This window comes from Carassius gibelio, chromosome A5, assembly GCF_023724105.1.
Source record: "Carassius gibelio isolate Cgi1373 ecotype wild population from Czech Republic chromosome A5, carGib1.2-hapl.c, whole genome shotgun sequence".
NCBI lineage: Eukaryota > Metazoa > Chordata > Actinopteri > Cypriniformes > Cyprinidae > Carassius > Carassius gibelio.
In genome coordinates, this window is record NC_068375.1 from 24697907 (window position 1) to 24717837 (window position 19931).

At 39.3% G+C, this 19931-nt stretch overlaps 1 protein-coding gene and 1 long non-coding RNA gene across 2 annotated transcripts; both read right to left on the minus strand.

Annotated features, from left to right (window-relative positions):
- Positions 1–2372: 2372 nt before the first annotated feature.
- On the minus strand, positions 2373–17991 carry LOC128005987 (allograft inflammatory factor 1-like). The gene is made up of 6 exons (XM_052592709.1): positions 17828–17991; positions 17570–17631; positions 13363–13429; positions 8810–8851; positions 6644–6806; positions 2373–3797 (listed from the first exon to the last, which is right to left on the minus strand). The coding sequence occupies exons 1-6, from the start codon at positions 17850–17852 to the stop codon at positions 3710–3712; spliced, it is 447 nt and encodes a 148-aa protein (XP_052448669.1). The 5' UTR covers positions 17853–17991; the 3' UTR covers positions 2373–3709.
- Positions 9645–12012, minus strand: LOC128006025 (uncharacterized). Its single transcript, XR_008178665.1, has 2 exons — positions 11612–12012; positions 9645–9721 (listed from the first exon to the last, which is right to left on the minus strand). It is a non-coding gene; the product is annotated as an uncharacterized LOC128006025 (long non-coding RNA).
- Positions 17992–19931: the final 1940 nt, after the last annotated feature.

Here is a 19931-nt window from a genome sequence, read left to right on the forward strand (position 1 = left end):
ATAAGCTCAGAGGGGACCGTGCCTTTGCTGTGTCTGCCCCTAAACTATGGAATGAACGGCCTTTGCATGTTAAGCAGGCCTCTTCTTTAACTGTTTTTAAAACCCATCTTTTCTCTTTGGCTTTTGACACCTAGTAAGATGTCAACTTTATTTACTTGATTCAATTAGTTACTTTGAATGCTTTTATTGTGTGGTTATAAATGGTACATATGTTTATTTAATTTAATTTAATTTAATCTTTTTTTTTCTGTACAGCACTTTGGTCAACTTTGGTTGTTGCTTAATAAATAAAGTTGGTATGGTATGGTATAGTATGGTATGGTATATGACAAATGGAGCTCCACTGATTGATTGAGAAAGTAGAGGGATTTGTTCGAGAAATGACATGCTGTGCTATATCTTTTCTCTCCAGTAGGGGGAAACACAGTCCATCATGAGACACTCACACACATTTTTGCAACTGAGTAATCTAATTTAGCTTTATTTGTTATTTATTTCTGAAAAAAAGGTAGATTGCAAAGGTCAGTGTAACAAGAAAGGTACATTTTCTTTGAGTGTCATGTTAATACATGTCCCTCAGGCAGAACGGGGAAGAGAGACAGACTAAAAGAGCAGCAGATTACAGTCGACAGACACAGGGCGACATATAAACCTATTGTTTAACTGTGTGGAGGAGGTAACAATTACCTTTTTTAAACATTGTTTCACATTTATAGATACGCTGTATAAAGAACTGAATTGTGTGTGAAAACAAGGCCACTTTTATCTGTAATGGAGAAGTCTAATGAGGAAGTGAACTGTGCCACTGTGTTTACGCTTGTGAAAAGGTCCTCTGTACTATCATTATCCTGGAAAAAAAACCAGAATAACTTCTGTTTTTCAGAAATGTTAACAAAGACAGTTAAGTGAAGTGGTTTACAAAGCCTTTTTTTAAGCAAAAAGGTGAATATATGTTTTTGCATATATTTTGTTATCTATAATTGAAGAGGTTTTCATTCCTGTCTTGCGAGCTTACACTGAAAAACCCCACACAGCATAAAACAGGGTGGCACAAACTAACCCTAGAGGTGATATCTTTTTGTGACCACTATCATAACCCACAATCAAAGCATGTTTTTGAACAAATGGTTGACTTCACACATGCTAGTTTCACAGAATATGATCATGAGTTATTTATGTCCAAGTGTGGGTTATCATGGCTTCCGTCATTTCATACATCTATGTGGTTTCCATTATGACTGCTTGTACATTATTGGCTACACATCAAGAAGGCTCCTTACATACTCAAGAGACAACTGAAACTATATTGTGTTTACAGAATCATTTTTTGAGCTGGATTAGATTATTACTATGATGTTTCACATAGGAAATCCAAGTAAACACACATTTACTTAGCTTAGTTTACTTCTAGACTTCTAAAGGTTTTATTTATTAATAGACTACACTACCATAAACAAAATTTGAGATTAGTAAGAATTTATTTAAATGTATTTGTACAGTGATGTACTAAAAGATTATTACAAATTTCAATAGTTTTATATTTTAATATATTTTAAAATGCAAATTTTTCCTGTTATGCAAAGCTGGATTGTCAGCATCATTATTCCTGTCTTGAGTGTCAAATGATCTTTCACAAATCATTCTAATAATATGCTGATTTGGCGTTCAAGAACCATTTCTTATCAATGTTGAAAACAGATGTGCTGCTTAATATTTTTGTGAAAACCATCATATATTCCTTTCATGATTATGTTATGAATAGAGTTCAAAATAACAGTATTTACTGAAATAGAAATCATTTAACATCATAAATGTCTGTCACTTTTGATTAATGTGTCCTTGCCAAATGGAAGTAATTTTTTTTCGTTAAAATACATAAATCTCACTGACCCCACACTTCCTAACACACACAAACCCTTACCTCAAATGAAAACTCACTTTTTTAGTATCATTAAAGTTTGTAAGAGTAAACCCACTTTAAAGGTCTCACACAAATTCAGACATACCTGTATGTCCCTAAACTAAGGTTTTGTCACACATTTCTGGGGGACAATTATATCCAAGTACACACACACAAGAAAAAAGATCCACTAATAGTTCAGGTGTAACAGTAGGGTATTTACTTTCTTTGGTGTTTGCCAAAAAAAAAAAAAAAAAAAGATATTACAAAAGGTTTACAAATGCCTCTGCTAATTAATATACGGAAAAAAAGTAACTAAAAAAAATAGCTCATTAAAAATATGTTTCTAATAAATAGCAATACAGTGCAGACCTCAATTCACACTTTGCTGATTTGAAAAAGAAAATAAAAGCAGGTCTATGAAGATAAACTTGAAGAGAGGCACAGAAATAAAACCCACAAAAACATGACATATGACAGAAACAAATAGAAGTTGCTTTATTTGAAGTTGAAGTCGGGAAGCCACACCTGCTACTGCTGACATGGCAAAATGTAGTTTTCCTTACATAGCACATCTTATAGAGAGGAAACCTGATGAAGCCAGTGGAAAATTAAATAGGAGGACAAAAGCACTACTGGAATACTGGAATATTTGCATCAGAGCTGCACAACGCGGAAGTCTGCTTGGGTTAACACTGACAACATTTCCAAGGACTCCATCACACAACGACATTCTTGGAATGTCTCAAAATGCTACTCAACAGAATATAAATTCCAAGCACACATACAAAAATCAGTTTCAAAGATGCTTCACCCAATCTTCACTCAACCTCTGTTACATCAAACTGCGTGAGGCACTTGGAAAGAGGGGGTTCAAACTAATATGCTGAGGTTTATTTAGTAGTGACTAAATAAATCCTGCTGTGGATCTAAAAATCTTACCTACAACATCATACCCGATTTAAGCAGGAGAATTTATAAAAGCATATCTGCACAATGTGCACTTAACAGTGTGCTTATACAGTACAGTAATGTTACAGATTATTACAGTCACGTGGACACATAGAAACTGGTTAAAAAAAGAGACTGAAGACTGTGGAAAGTAAAGAGGGATAGACAGAATGAGCAAAAAGTTTAAGGAATGAACGGTAGTCCCTTTTTGCCTTCTCCCTCACTCAAATCGCAGTTTTCTCAACTCCCTACGCCTTCCTGTACAGAAATGTTAGAAAGGAAATCCTGCATTTAAAAGCAGAACAAGCTAAATGAAAAGCTTTTTCATGGCTGAGCACTGAATGAATCCTAAAAGAGGCTCACGCACATCTACAATGTCACACTTTAGGACACGCTGTTAGCAAAAGCTAACAAAAGCTAAAAGAAGAACGCATCAAGCGAATATGACTTAACTGGCAAACATGAACATCTTAAAATAAAATAAAAAATTGAATCACACATTATGGGGAAGACGAAAAATCTTGATTCTCAATCTGAATTCTTAAAATCTGCCTTGCTAGACTACACACTAAACTTCACCTACAAGATTTGTGCTTGTAAACACTATTCAAAAACACCTTTTTCATATAAATATATACATTTGTTTACTTATAAAAAGCCACTTTGCACTTCGCCTTCTTCACAGCAAATATATATAGACATCGCTCACTTTTTTCCTCTCTTATTTTGTCTATGAACTAAGATTTTCCCTGGACCTTGGCAAAAAGATTCTAGGTAAGGCTATAGAAACCTAGCCCCTAATGTTAAATGGGCAGGATTTGCGATGAAGGGATGGCAATCAAATCCATCTCCACTGGTCTATGGCAGGCTGGTGATGTCACGCTTGGGTGGGGGTCCATCGGGTTTACAGCTGGTCTCGTTAGCTTTGTCTTCAAACATCATAACCCTGTATGACAGAAGAGAGAAAACTCATTAAGTCATTATCTAAAATAGCAAATCTAAAATATCTGGGGTCAGATATATGTATTATACGCACACTTTTCATAATGAATTTAAAAGAGAAACTTAACTCCTCTTGCCACTTAAAATGTATTCATTTTTTTAATCATTTTAAATTTTATTATAAAGCACTTTGAGTTACAGTGGTGTACAAATGTGCTGCATAAATGTGACTCAAATTGACACCTAAGACTGGTTTGGTGGTCCAGAAAGTTGAAAAATAAGCTTTCCATTGATGTATGATAGGACAAAAATCACCTTTAAAAGTTGTCCAAATTCATTTTTCATATATTTACAATAGGAAATTTACAAAATATCTTAATGGAACATGATCTTTACTTCTTATTCTAATGACTTTTGACATAAAAACAAAAATAATCCTCCAATTTTGAATTCTGAAAAAACAAACAAAACAAAAAAACACATGAAAATACTAGAAACATGAACTAGAACAAATACTAAACTTTAAATCATGTTAGCTTTGCAAATATTTTTTATAAATGAGCTTAATCTCCCTACTACTACAAGGGAATTTATTCAAATTAATTGTAATTTAGATAAAATATTTATATTGTAATTATGTTATATATAATATAATATGATCAAAGGTCAACATTTTATTATGCACATTAGACACATTAGTCCTATGCATCAAAGGATAAGGCTTCTATGTCCAAATAAAAGATATTTAAGAAATTGAACAGAGTTAAAAACGCTGGCTACAAGCAATCCTAGCTTCCCACCGAGTACACTGGTACAGAGAGCTAGAGAGAAGTGCACTGTAAAAGACGAGTAAAAAAGAGATTGGAAGTTTGGGAGTTATGAGAAAAAACTGAAAAAAAAAACTAACTAAATAACTGTATTTGATCAAGAATTTATGAATTAAACATTAGCAAGCTTGACAGATATGTGGATCACTCATCAGAAAGAAGCTGAAGGTTATCAAGACAGCGATGGACGAGTGCAGAATGTTTTTCAAACATGTTTGTTTGTAGCATGTGGATACTCCGTACTGATTGGATGAATTCACATTTTTTAACCATTTACTGTACAGGTAGTAAAGCTCAGGATGGCAGAAAGTTGTCAACACTGTCCTGTCCTGTGATAATTCAACTTAAAAACGGAAGTTACAGCATATTCTTTCTGTTTCTGAAGGAAGTACAATCCTCAGCTTCGCCACAGTAGAGAGACGCTGCACAGACAAGTCAGTCATTTAATATAGACTTGGGTTAATTGGAGTGTTCCAATAAACTACGATAAAACTATTCTTCTAGTATTGTGCATTTATTTTTCATTTAATATCGATTCTGAACAGAACTTTGTGACATTTCAAAACAATAAATACTTTAGCCACAAATTTCATCATGAAGCAAAGGCGGAGCGTAGTTTCTGATCAGTTGAGCGAAGAGCGGGAAATACTCTTGAAACGTGGTTATGACTAGTTTGGTTTACCAAGGCAAAGAAGCAGACAACTTTAGCATGTAACTCAAACGCTAGTTATGCACAAGAATCATACCACAAATTGTGCAATTACTTTTCAAAATGGCCAGACAAACCAAAACCTCCATGACTCCTCCAATGGCTGTTCAACTTCTGTAGTGTCAAACCTGAGCACTCGGTGTGTAAGAGACTTCAGAAACTCAAAAGCCTTGTGAAAAATAGCTCAAGGGAGTTTCAACGAATCATGAAACTTGTGTTTGTCACAAACAACCCAATTCTCTTTTCCAAACTACAGCCATGTTTGTCACTAAAAAGGAAAAGAAAACAGGAAGTTGAAGATTTTGTGTATCACTTCCATCAAGAGTAGGGAGGTGTTTAGCGGTCACCATTCCTACTTGGATGTCCTCCATCCTTTTTTTTTTTTTCATCGACAGCCACAATTAGGGGAAAGCTGTATCTCCTTCCCCACCCAAGAAAATGTGTGGAGTTATGTCATTGTATATACAAGTGTGTATATACAAAACGGTCATTAAAAATCTTAATATGGCACAGTTTGCTTATTTTAAAAGTTTTAAAAGCTTTATTCAACAGTGAAAAGCCGGGTTTTTTAAATTAAATTACAAAGAAATAATGTACAATAAATAAAGTTTTAGGTAGTATAATTTTTTTGTAAAATATTACTTTGTCAATTTTTTCCCCCCGATTTCATTTGATAATTGCAATATTAACAATTGACAGCCCCAGATTCATATTATCAGTCACTCAAGGCTGTTTATTTAATGACTTGGCTATCGATTTAGTATTGATACTGAGGTACCAGAGGCTTGTACTGTACTAAAGCCAAATTTCTGGTATTGATCCAACCCCTTTTGTGTCTCATGGTGATGACATCACCGGTCACAGTGGATCCCTCTCCCACTGAGAGATAATGGCACAGATATGCTGATCCTGCACTGGATGTGCTGACAAGATTAAACACACGCCAACATATCTAAAAATAGCCCGACTGTGTCAAAGCACTCGCCAGCAGGAAACAGCCAGACAATTCTGCATAATACCATTTGCCAATATTAAAACACGGTAGAGAGAGAGAGAGAGAGAGAGAGCACATGCATGACATCACAGAAACATGTCTATTGACGTTTTATTTTTCTCTATATTGTATTACTATATTATTTATTATTTGTCGATTCTCTTTATTATTTGTTTTTTTATAACCATAATGATATGTCTGCACTATGTTGGTACTTTCTGTTCTGGAAGCTCCTGACACCAAGACGAATTCATAGCTAATAAATCTCTTTCTGATTCTGAAACACATACATAAACACACGCACACACACACACACTTACAGTTTAAGAACAGCTGAACGCTTGCCAAGCATCATTTTCACAAAGTCCCTGTAGTTGATGGTGTCGCTGACACCTCCTGTGACCTCGGAAATCATCTTCTTCATCTCCAGGTGAGTCTTTGGCACACCCAACTTCTCCATCATTCGCTTCAAGCCCATCATGTCTGAAAAAGAAACGCACACATACAGCCGTCACACAAACAAAAAACACTGAACTACTGCAAACAGACTCTTACAACTTGACCAGCAGATCCCTAATACAGACGGGATGGCTAACTAGCTGTTTACCAATGAACTAGTCAATTGATAAAGGTCAGTGTGTAGCCTGTATATTTGTTGAATATCTGGCATTAACCTTGTTGAAGGGCTGCATAGTACAAACACAGTCTGATGTCACCGGATGTAGGTTTGTGTTTTTAAGTAGTAAAAAAAAAAAATTCTAAATAACGCTTACTTTTTGTGTGAGAGTCCATGAGTACATGACACCCCACCCCCCACCACCCCGTCATAATGCTCACAGAAATGCATTTAAACTTGCATTGTGCTAACATCCTGAAGATAACACCCGTGCATGTTGTCAGGGCTGATATAACACCAAGCATACCACCATAGATAGAGTAGAGTTACACAAAGCTGTCAGTGTTCATCTCCCCACATCATTTGCATTGGTGGAATGATTTTTTCCTTACGGTGTATTATATTTTTGAGTCCCACTTTATTACAGCACACCTCTCTTTCATAAAATATGCTTGCTATCACAAACTACACATTTGTACAAGCATCCCATGAATCGCTCTCTAAAGTGCCCTTATTTCGGTGGCACACACTCCAGCTGTTTGGATACAAATCAAGAATAAGGGCCTATGCCACTTTCCTTTCATATTATGTGTGCAGCCCTTCCATTTGCATAAAAAGACATATTATACATTTCTGAATTAACTAAAATTTGAAGACAAGTACAGCTTGTCTAATTTGAACTCTTGAGTTGATTCACCCTGAGATTGGAAACTGTAAGTTTTCAGTTTACAGTTGTTTTAATGAACTAAGAGACATGAACCAAGAGAAAACATTACCGTCTACAGCTGCGAGAGGGCGCTCTATGCTGCTCAGTTCTCCTGTAGTCTACACTGAAAACATAGAGCGCCATCTCGCGGCTGAAGATGGTAATGTTTTCTCTTGGTTCTAAATACATGCGACTTATAGTCCAGTGCAACTTATATATTTTTTTTTCCTCGTCATGACGTATTTTTGGACTGATGCGACTTATACTCAGGTGCGACTTATAGTCCGAAAAATACGGTATATCTCACACTACCCTTCCATCCAACATCCTTCCATTCAACAGGCTACAGTGATCAGCTTTATTTTTCAAGGTGCGATGCCAAGAATGTGCGTGTAATCAATGCATCCAACCACACTGGAAATACTTGTTATGTTATCAAGTGAACGCCATTTAAAAATGGTACCATTCTAATAAATATGGCAAAATAAATAAATCAGAAATGCATCATGATGCAATCATTTTTTTTATATTTGTATTTGAAATAAGGCAAAAATATCAGCAATAAAAGCAATTTTTGCAGCTTAAGTGAATGAATGAGGTATTTAAACATTGCTTATGCTTTAAAAAGGGGGAGGAGACCGAACGAAACTGTGGGTTTATCGAAGAAAACCTGCTCCCGACCAGGTTAGGTTCACATTACTATGATAACTTACCAAGAGGTTTAGTTTGTCTTTTATTGGAACTGAAAACACTGAGTTTCCCTTTTCTGGGGTTAACAATCTCTGAGTTTAAAACAAAATCTATTTTCTGGAATACACTCCCATTCTACAATGCCAGCTTTATTATAGTTTTCTTTCCCCACAGCAATTTGAATATTTTAGGGCAACAAACTTAAAGATATGAACCCCTCAAAAAAAAAAAAAAAAAAAAAGTAAAAATGTATTTTTCTTTTTATTTACAATTGTTTTAATCTCTGGCTCTGGTCATGAGTCACTCCTACTCTTTCTACAGCACATGATGGTGACCTTTAAGTTGGTTACAGTCGAGTTCTTATGTTTCCCATCTGTCATGTGTGCTATCACCTACACAGTGAGCATGACAAAAGAGCCCTTCCACACGAACACTCACAAAGTCTTAAATACACATGCAAACATACACACTTACCGATATCCCCCTGATCGTTCAGGTCAAACTCAGCATATTTATCTGTGGATTGTAAAAACAGGTGATATTTAATATTCAGACAAGAACAATTCAAACACACACACAACATCAGTTGCAGCATCTAGAGGTCAGGCATGTGACAGCTGCGGTTCAGAAGGAAACAACAGAGAGAAAAACCCAGCATTTCCGAAATGAAGCTTATTTCACAAAGGATGGCTGGCTCATTCTGTAAATGATGACCTCTAGTCCCAGATATGAATCCTTGTCCTATTTGATTTTGCTGAATTATTCTACTACTTCCTCTCTCTCAATTTGTCTTGTTTCATTCTCACAATGAGGCTTCTGTCAGAGCGGACACACTGACAGTGTAACGGAGTCACCGTGAGAGGAGGCTGATGGGAAGGAGAGGGTTACAATGGCCCCTATGAACACAAACGCAGCCTGTTCACCCCTGAGCTCAATGAGTGCGTGTGAAACAGAGCTGGCAAGAGAGGTCATCTGTTGAAATGCACTGACACTTGCCTAAATGTAACTCAGAAATTTCACTGACTGAATCACTCTCTCTCTCAAAATGACTGTTTTGGATGGTGATCCCTCTTATTCCTAACACCATTCTTTTTCTCCTAACTCCCTCATTTCATTTCTGTTTTTAGGGCAGCGGTGTACACACAATAACATTAGTGGGCCAAACCCTGCAGCAAGTGCTCCGACTGTATGTGTGTGTGAGCATGAGCCTTCATTTCAACCATGTCAAGAGAAATCTCAAAGGTTTGGTGTTCCTCCTGTCCCCTGTTGTGAGGATGGGTTTGGGACGAACTCAGATGCAGACAGGATGTACTGAACACAAGATTTATTATACAAAAAGGGGAAAAACAAAACCCACGAGGGGGAAAACAAGGGCTAGGGTGAACACTAAAAGAATTCTACAAAACACAATAAACAAGGTAAACAAAGACTCTGAACACTAAATACTAACAAACACTCACTGCAAGACAAAGACTTCTTCGAGGGGTTTCTAGGACAAGGTATCTCAGGAGAATGACATGTAGGAACACATAAGTAGAACAATGAACCGACCAAAGACAGAGCACACTAGGAGATCTAAATAGGGGAACAATTAAGACACGACAGGTGGCACAGATACGGCAATCACAACAAGACTAGGATAACAAGGGGGGCGGGGCAAGGGAATGAGACAACACAAGCACATGGCCCAAAGACAAGGCCATGTGCTTGTACACAAAACACGGGTCTGTCATGATCCTGCCTCAAGACTAGAGAAAAGTCGGGACATGAAGGCAGAATCATGACAGAACCCCTCCCTTAAGGAGCGGCTTCCAGACGCTCCCCAAGGGAACATCAAACGCGGGACAAGACTGACTGGGACAGAGACAAAAACCAACAAGACATGACAAATAATAACAAAGGCAAACATGAATAGACAATGACGGGGTTAGGGTGACAAATCAAAAAAAACAAACAGGGAAGGGGAGGGGGCGGGACCACAAAGTTCATGGGGGACAGAAAAAGACTTTACAGCTATTACAATGGGCATCTCCTTGCGAGATGAGACCGATTGTAGTAAAGCCTTGGCTGCAGAGTCGGCCGCGGCTCTCTCCTCCGCCCTCGTGACTGCTGACTTAGTGACAGTTCTCATCCTTGCCGGCCCGGGCACGCCAGCGCTCACCGCTGCTGGCTCGGGCACAGTCACCGCTGCTGGCTCGGGCACGCTCTCCGCTGCTGGCTCGGGCACGCTCTCCGCTGCTGGCTCGGGCACGCTCTCCGCTGCTGGCTCGGGCACGCTCTCCGCTGCTGGCTCGGGCACGCCAGCGCTCACCGCTGCTGGCACGGGCACGCAAGCGCTCACCGCTGCTGGCTCGGGCACGCTCACCGCTGCTGGCTCGGGCACGCTCACCGCTGCTGGCTCGGGCACGCCAGCTCTCTCCGCTGCTGGCTCGGGCACGCCAGCTCTCTCCGCTGCTGGCTCGGGCACGCCAGCTCTCTCCGCTGCTGGCTCGGGCACGCCAGCTCTCTCCGCTGCTGGCTCGGGCACGCCAGCTCTCTCCGCTGCTGGCTCGGGCACGCCAGCTCTCTCCGCTGCTGGCTCGGGCACGCCAGCTCTCTCCGCTGCTGGCTCGGGCACGCCAGCTCTCTCCGCTGCTGGCACGGGAGGAGACAGGGTCACAGGACCGGCAGGCCCCTTCTTCCTCCTCTTCCTCCTCGGGCGCGGTGCAGAGGCTACAGCTGGGTCAGAGGCGGGTTGGGGGAGTTTGGTCTCGGGCAGGGCAGCCTCGGACGCCGAAGACTCTGAAGCTGACTCCCATGAAAGACGTCTCCCTCGCTTGTTGGGGAGACTTAAGGTAGTGGGAGGTACCTCAGGATCTTGGGAGGGACGTAACTGATCCCCCAGGGTTGCCACGGCCAGGACACGACCCTCCGGGATCGCCGGCAGCTGGGTAGGTGGGGACCTCTGGGGGGTACCCTGCGGCGCCTCCTGGGAGAACTTCTCCCACAGCCGGGCATAATTGTAGAGAACCCACTCGTTCTCAGGCGAGTATGGCAGGGCAACCCTTTTCTTCTCGGCGGAGGACGACATCCAACACTGTTGGCGGAACTCCAATTGGGATTGAGGAGTGGGGGACATCCTGTCTGCTGAGTTCCTATCTGGTCGGTTCATTCTGTTGTGAGGATGGGTTTGGGACGAACTCAGATGCAGACAGGATGTACTGAACACAAGATTTATTATACAAAAAGGGGAAAAACAAAACCCACGAGGGGGAAAACAAGGGCTAGGGTGAACACTAAAAGAATTCTACAAAACACAATAAACAAGGTAAACAAAGACTCTGAACACTAAATACTAACAAACACTCACTGCAAGACAAAGACTTCTTCGAGGGGTTTCTAGGACAAGGTATCTCAGGAGAATGACATGTAGGAACACATAAGTAGAACAATGAACCGACCAAAGACAGAGCACACTAGGAGATCTAAATAGGGGAACAATTAAGACACGACAGGTGGCACAGATACGGCAATCACAACAAGACTAGGATAACAAGGGGGGCGGGGCAAGGGAATGAGACAACACAAGCACATGGCCCAAAGACAAGGCCATGTGCTTGTACACAAAACACGGGTCTGTCATGATCCTGCCTCAAGACTAGAGAAAAGTCGGGACATGAAGGCAGAATCATGACATCCCCTTGTCCTTTTGACTTCTATCCTTTCCATCTTTCCATTTTCTCACTCTGTTTAACAAGAAACCACTGAAACATTCAGAGACACTTAACCCCTTTAACCTGATCACTGCCTCTTGATACTGACTCACAAACCCAAACATGCACACTTGAAGACGGCTGGTAGTAAATAATTCAGAGTTCAAGGAGGCCCTTGGGTCTAAATGTCAACATAAAACAAGTCTTGCAATCCATAAAAAAATAAAATAAAAATCATATATAAAAATATCTGACATATTTCTGACTGAAACAGGATATTCAAAGATGGAAAAAAGTAGAGCTGACTAGATTTGATTGTGATAATTGGGATTTACATGTCGAAAACGAGACAGAGATACTGCTGAGATGTTAAGAGATGTTATGGCCGATAACCGATAAAATAGCTTATAATAAAACTTCACACTATTTTGTCTAAGTGCATTAACCCATTCAAACCTAAGATCAGTTATTTTAAAATGCTACAAGTGAATGTAGGCATAACAACATAATAAACATAAGAAAATTTATATTAATTTTGAGATTTGTTAAGATTGCATGTAACTGTTTTTAAAGAAAATAATGAGCATCAGTCCAAATGTAAAAAAACTAAAATTATAGAGATTTTCACTGACATCGTCAATATATATGTTATACATTTTGATAAAAAGACTACAAAGAAAAACATTTTAACTTGAAACAACACCAATCAATTGTGCACAGTAAAACCAAGAATGTGTTAAAGTAACGGAACATTCACACAGGGCGTGTGAATTTCTCGATTTTAAGTGCCAATGGAGGTGTCAGCCAATCAGATCGCCTTATGCAAATACACTAGCTCAGGCACTAGCCAATTGCGGTCCAGTGTAATTGGCTGTTGTCACTATGACAATCCAAGCTTCAGACACGCCCTCCGTCCAGCATAGAGCGTAAATATTGACTTTAAACTCCATGGCTCATCTTTTGAGAAACATTAACATTGGAAAGAGAGGGAAGATGACTTCCAGATTCAGGTGGTTGAAGTTTGCATGTGGGCTTTCAGAGAGAAAAGCAAAAAACCACACTTAAGCTTTGACCAAAAGGCTCAGAGGACTGTTTGTTTACATTCCAGTTGTCCTTTCCCACACACACACACACAAACCGTTATTTCCCTCTCCCACAAGAAGCACATGTCCAAAACCATAACAACGAGGGGGCAAGACCAGCACATTCCTGCATGACCATATGGAGAAAGCAAGTCCATCGCACATGCACAAACACCCACTCAAGCTCTCTTAGCATTCATGCCACAAACATGTGCACATATATTTCAACTATCCTTTGGCTTGCAACTCTTACTTTTAAAAGAATCCAGCTTCTCTTGCAAATCCTCTTCATCCCGGTACTTCTGATCTTCCATAAACTCCTGCAAACAAAAGAGAGAAACAGAGAGTTAGCATGATCTCTGGAACAGACTGGGTGGATGAATGATTATCCTCTCTGTTCGGCTGTGCATGGCAGACGCCCAGAAGAGGGTGAGCAAGCATGTGTCAAATATCAATTCTCCACCATGAAGTTTAATTCTCTAGAACAGTTTTGATGCCAAGGACACCCAAATATCCACTTTCTTAAACACAAAGACTATATATTGTCATGCACATTAAGAGTCATGTTTTTGAAAATTTCCCCACTTTTTTTAAATTTGGTAACATGAATGTTGAACTGACCAACAGAAATCTTCTTGGCTTGAAAGTGATTTATGTGTGAGCAGTGTACTCTATTGGCAACAGATGTTTTTTGCCCAATACATTTTGCTAATGTGACCGCACCTTTAGTGCCAGTCAGAGGATAAGCATGCTTCATAGATGCAGGCTGCTCTCTAGTCTAGCCAGCAATAACAAAAAATTAACAAATAAAAAAACAAAGTCCTCCTGTTATCAAAAAAAAAAAAAAAAAAAACCCTGAAAAAAAAACACGACAAAAAAAAAAACACGACAAACAACACAGGCCGGTTAACTCTAACATCCTGGTTGATGATCTGACAAGATTCTTCAGAAGACCCATAAAGCTAAGATTCACATGTGTGATAGACTTCACTATCAGCGATACCATCGAGTGTGTGTGCGTATCAGGGAGATCACACATTGTGTGGGTGTGTTTGGAAGTGGATTTTAATTACGGTTGGTGAGAGATACTGCGGACTAAGTGAAGGAATATGCTGCAAAAGCAAACAGCATGTGTGTGTGTGTGTGTGTGTGTATCTATAGGTGCCCAAGAAGCATAAAGAAACCTTGAACAGTTAATTATGACTCATGACGTCTTCTTGTCTCTGCCTCTTTCGCACTAACCCAAACATACTAGAGGGAGTAAAAATAAGCTAGATTAGCAAGATGTGGTCAAGTCATGATACGGTTTTATAATTAGAATATGAAAACTGCACTGTGAGGATCAGCCCTCTTGAGTCATGCTGAGAGATGAAGAGCACGAGTACCGCCTCCTACCTCAGGCAAGTCATGACTACACATCAACATTCCTTCACACCAGAACTCGAAACTGGGAGTCAAAATCATTACTCTGAATATATTTTACCATGTTATGTAAAATGTGTTATGCTCTTGAACATTTTATTGACCCTTTTCCTGAGAATCACCTCTACACTGTGCATATAAGTGCTGCAGATGACACTACTGGGCCGGTGTTCATGTGACCACATCAAGCTGTCCCTCCTACCAGCCACGGTCTACATGAGAGGGGGAACAGCAGCTCAAATGCCACTGCTGCCACACTTCAATCTCCGTCCCACATAATGGGTCCATTCATGTTGGATCACAGACACCTGTTTCCCGTCTGAGGGCACAGAGACAGCCGGCCGCGGGGGGGGACACACTGCCTCTTATCACATCAAAGAGGGCTGATCTTAAATATTAGCTTTAAAATAACACTGCTCATGAAAATAAACCTCTTGGGATTTTCATAAAAGGTCCGGGTTTGTTTAAAACGCCCAAGATGAGGTCACCTCGCTTACTTAAATATTAAGCATGTCATTTTTTAAAATACTTTGTTTAATATGATTATTGTATCCAGTATGCTGAACGCCTTAATCCTGTAAACATGCTGTTGCAGTACCGAAATGATTGTTTGAGAATCTTGGCCCCGCGAAACACACACTGGACAGTTAGTTTCAATAAACTGATAAAAAAAATATATATATATATTTTTTTTTACAATTATTTCACGCCATAATGTAATGACTTCGTTAGCGATGATGTAATGATATCTAGTCTATGGTTCCGGGCAGAGATGAAAATAAACATTAAAATTTAATCAAAGTCAGTAATCATAACTTCAGTCAGTTAAAACATCATTAGGGCTGTCACTTTTTATTCGATATTCGAATATACATTCAAACATGACGTGAAATATCCGTAATCAAACTATAAGGAAAAATATCAGTTTTTTAAAATACCACGTGTAGCACATTTTTTACCATCTATGATTAGACCGTTTGTTTTTATTTTATTCTTTGCCATCTTATCCAGTAGAGGGCACTCTAGACGTATTGTAGCGTAGGCCCATGACCAAATCAAGCGAATAATAGCTAGTATCCAGGCACGTCTGTGCGCTCCGAACATGTGTTCTCCACCGCGGGGAACAATGTACATAAAAAGAGAGCCGCACTTAATCCAGATCAAGTTGATAGACTGGTGTTTCTTGCAAACAATATTAAGAAATGAATTAGGCTTGGCTATATGCCTTACTCCTCCTGCTGTTTAAGTTGTCACGTTATTGTTTGTGCCTGTTCTGAATCGTTTTTTTTTTTTTTTTTTTTTTTGCTTTTTTTCATTTAGCCTAATGTTGCGGGATATGCATATGCACCCAAAAACAGTACCAGGCAGTATTGTGCATACGAGGATTTAAGTCTTGAAGATATAAGTAAATAAGTAAGACATCCACGCAGAAACCATAATTCACTTACTATACATAACCCATTGCGATTTATTTGTTATTATATAAACATTCATTTCGCAAGATCGCCCCTCATTCAAGTCCTCGGTTTACCTGCGCTCATATCATTAGCCCAGAATTTGTATAAAAATAATAATAAAACCAACCGGGTCGGTTCAGTCATGCGATGTCAGTCATAGCATTCATGTACTGTTTGGTGTCTTCATGCTGAATCACGCATGCGCAGTATCATCAGATAATCGGTTCTCATATCGGACTTGTCTGAAAGAAACAGCTCTCGGTTCAGTGTACTGGTGATCCGAAAACCGATGAAACCGGTTCTTGACTCGAGAACTGCTCTAACAGGTGTAGTGTAATCTAGCCCGCTTTCACCCTGCCAGATTACGCACCCCCTGGTATTGGTAGGTTTAGGAGTAGGTGTGGGGGAGGGGTTAGGATTAGGGTTGGGGTTGAAATTAGGCAACCAGGTATCGACTTCAATGAAGGGGTGCATAATAAAAGAATTCGACCCAACCCTGGTATGCTGCATGCACGGTCAGTATATCATCAGATAATACTTGTGTGCATCACTTCTATTTCCTACAAACTAAATATGCGAGTGTGTCATCGTTAGTTAGAATTACAGAACAGACAATTCATGAATCATTCCTCATTCCTATTAATCCAACATCCCTGACAAACCCATTTAGCCTATAACCTAACAGAATCTTCAACTGAACAAAGTACACCGATTATATACATTCATCTTAGTTTAGGAGATAAAATATTTATCACACTTTCTGACGTTTAACAAAGTACTCGGATAACATGCTTTTCGTCTTCTTTTAAGAAAAAAAAAAAAAAAAAAAACACGCACGCGCAATATCATCAGCTCATCGGTTCTCAAATCGGACGTGTCCGAAAGAAACGGTTCTCGGTTGAGTGTATGGGTGTTCCGAAAACCGATGTGGGCGTGTAACGTCCGGCTCGCTGCACACATGCTGCTCTGCTCCCGTTCATCTTCAGTTCTCTCTTCACAGCAGTTCAGTCCGTGTACTGTTCGAGTAAAATAATTACTCCGGGATATTGGTTTATTTCGACTCATGTGACAAATTAATCAGTGATTAATTTAAATCATTTGTGGATTAGTGTTTACTGGTGATGCGAACCGTTTCAAACGATTCAGTCCGATTTGATGAACTGGTTCAACCGGTTCACTAAGAAGAACCGGTTAAATCGAACCGAGCATCACTAATTTTTAGTTTCGTGCAGCATTAAATTAAAATGAGGAGAAAATCCCGCCGGCCTTGGCAGCTCAGTAGGTTTTGAGACACAGCCCTGCTCTGGATTGTGAAATGATCCGCGGCTTAATGTGGTCGAACTGTCTAACTAAATTAGGTCATGCTGCTGTAAAGTCGAGCTTAACAATTCCGCAGCTGCCCAAAATAACATTTAACAGCCAAGAGACCACAGAGAACAAGAGAAGTAAATGAAAACCTTACATGTCGAGACAAAGCGCTTGGGAACATCCTAAGGGTGAAATGGAGGCGGTTCAATGCCAACGAAATAATCTCGCCTCCCTAATGAGACAATAATAATCCGTCAGCGTGAGTTTATTTACCTTATTGATTTCATCCAACTTCTCCCTCTGCTGTTCTTTGAGTAACCCGAAGGCTTTCCCGCCTGAAAAATGAGACATAGGGACCTTAACGTTACACACCCGTCTGGATGTTTTATAAGCCTGTTTGGTTCACTTGTAGGCATGAGATAAGGACAAGCACATAGAACAAAAACAGGCTTTGTGCGTAACGTTATAACGAATAACAAAGCATCCAATCGATTCACTCAAAATAGACCGGCGGCAAATGATTTAAATTACCTTGTAAATTTTGGTTGGAAGGCATGCTGGGACGGTCGAGGGGTGTCGATGAAGGTAAAGAACGAAAGACACTGGTGTTGTGTTGGCGCTCGCTTGCGTTTTAATGTGGGGGAGAGAATCACACGCTTCTTATAGGCGCAGGTCTCCCTGTGATGCGCTCTCTGCTCGCCAGATATGCAGCGCCACCGAGCGGTGAAGAGAGGCAATGCAGGCTCAAATGACAGCGGGGAAGCTCCGTTGTTCTGCGAACCAGTGTTCTTTCATTGTGCATATAAAAAACATATAAACCTATTTGTAAATGTATTACCCATATATACACACACATAAAACGCCTTCCGCGTTCCAGCCGTGCTCAGCTCCACTATGTATAGTAACTGTTATAGCACTTTTCATTTAGTCAGTTTTGCACGTTGTATTGCAGAGCTGGGTTTTTTTTTACTTTCACTCCTGTCTTATCGTTCTCATCGTTTCATTTGTAACTTAGAAACCTAACTTCCTGTAATTACTACTGAATGCCTCATTCAGTTCTGCATATTTCATATTGTCTTTCACAGTGCAATTGTGCAGCTGTGACTGTACTTTTTAAACCTTTCCACTCTTACTAGAATACATATTTATATACATTTTTCTACTTTTCTTTTATCTCGTCGTTCAACACATTTCGTTTTCATGTCTCAGCTTATATCTGATTTTATGTCTACTTTGGATCTGCAAGTTAGAAAATAAAAATTTCTTGCAAATACTGTTGCATATTGTTGTGCAGATGATAAAGTCTTACTTGATGTGTGTGGGTTTCATTAGAGAGACAGAGGTTTTAATATTGTTGCTTCCAATGATTTGCCTTTGATTCTACAGGATAGTTGTTTTAATAGCGGTTCTCAACAGCCTTTTATATTTTGTGTTAAAAACTTTTTATATTCTTTATAGTGTCAATGATCTATCAACATTACACATAGGCTATAGCTTTTTAATTATTTTATTTTAATTTTTTAAAACTATTAGTGACTATAATTTATACAGATATGACAATTTATGAATGCAGTTTTGTGTATGTGATGCAATATGGATGTGTGTTATAGAAGTGTTCAATTTGATTGTCTGTTGACAATTGGTTTGAAATTAAAGTTACGGAAGGTGTCTCTAGTCTTGGGTTCAATGGGGTTACTATACTAGCTCAGTCAGTGGCTCAGATAACAGATCAAAAGCTCAGTTTTCACATGAAGCAGCTAATACAATAAGCCACGATACATCAAAAATGAAAGCAAGCAAACAATGGGCCATGCAGACATGTTGATAATATATTCAAAATAATGGAAAATTGCAACTATTCATAGCCAATTCCTTTTGTGAGTATAATTTTTGAACAGATGGATAATAAGCACAAAATAAATATTTAATATGCCATGTTAAATAAACAATATGTTGCATGTCAACAGGCTTACACTGATGATCATAATGCATGATCATACTCTTGAAAACAGTATGACACACGGTATATTTGGTTTTGATTTACTGACTTTTAAACATTTTCAGTTTTCAAACATTGGGTACAACAAACCAGATTAATTTGAGTACATGGCACCCCCAAGTGGCAAAAATAGACCATATCTTGTAAGGAACTCCAGTTACACAAGGTTAATGGATGGTAAAATTGCATTATTACATTGCAAGTGAACTTCATAATGCCAGTCTGATTACAATTACATCAACCTGATGATTTAAATTCAAAGTGCTACAGTTTATAAATGCCACCACCTTTTTTTTAATAGAGAACCGACATTTTAATGTGTCATTTATGCTTATAGGGTTGGGAACCGAGAACCGGTTCTTATTCAGTGTATTCAGAAGCTGCTAATACAATAAGACATGATACATCAGAACCGGTTCCGTTTCTGTTTTTTTTTTTTTTTTTTTTTTAAAGAACCGTAACTGTGAGCAATTTCTAAGTATCGGTTCCGAAAACTGTTCTGGAGCGACACGTGACCCAACGCTGTGGGCAGCCTCGCGCCGGTGTTCTGATGATCCAGCGTTTCCCGTAGAGGATGTCACAAACCACTCATTGCATCACACCGTCTCCTGACTGCATTATCATTTGTAAAATAGG

What these genes read in the sequence shown, in the direction of transcription:
- LOC128005987 (XM_052592709.1), bottom strand. Translation starts at nt 17,852, where the DNA reads ATGCCTTCCAACCAAAATTTACAAG. An exon ending in AGTTGGATGAAATCAATAAG is followed by an intron (nt 13,430 to 17,569) that starts GTAAATAAACTC and finishes TTTTGTTTGCAG; the next exon opens with GAGTTTATGGAAGATCAGAA. An exon ending in GAACGATCAGGGGGATATCG is followed by an intron (nt 6,807 to 8,809) that starts GTAAGTGTGTAT and finishes TTTCTTTTTCAG; the next exon opens with ACATGATGGGCTTGAAGCGA.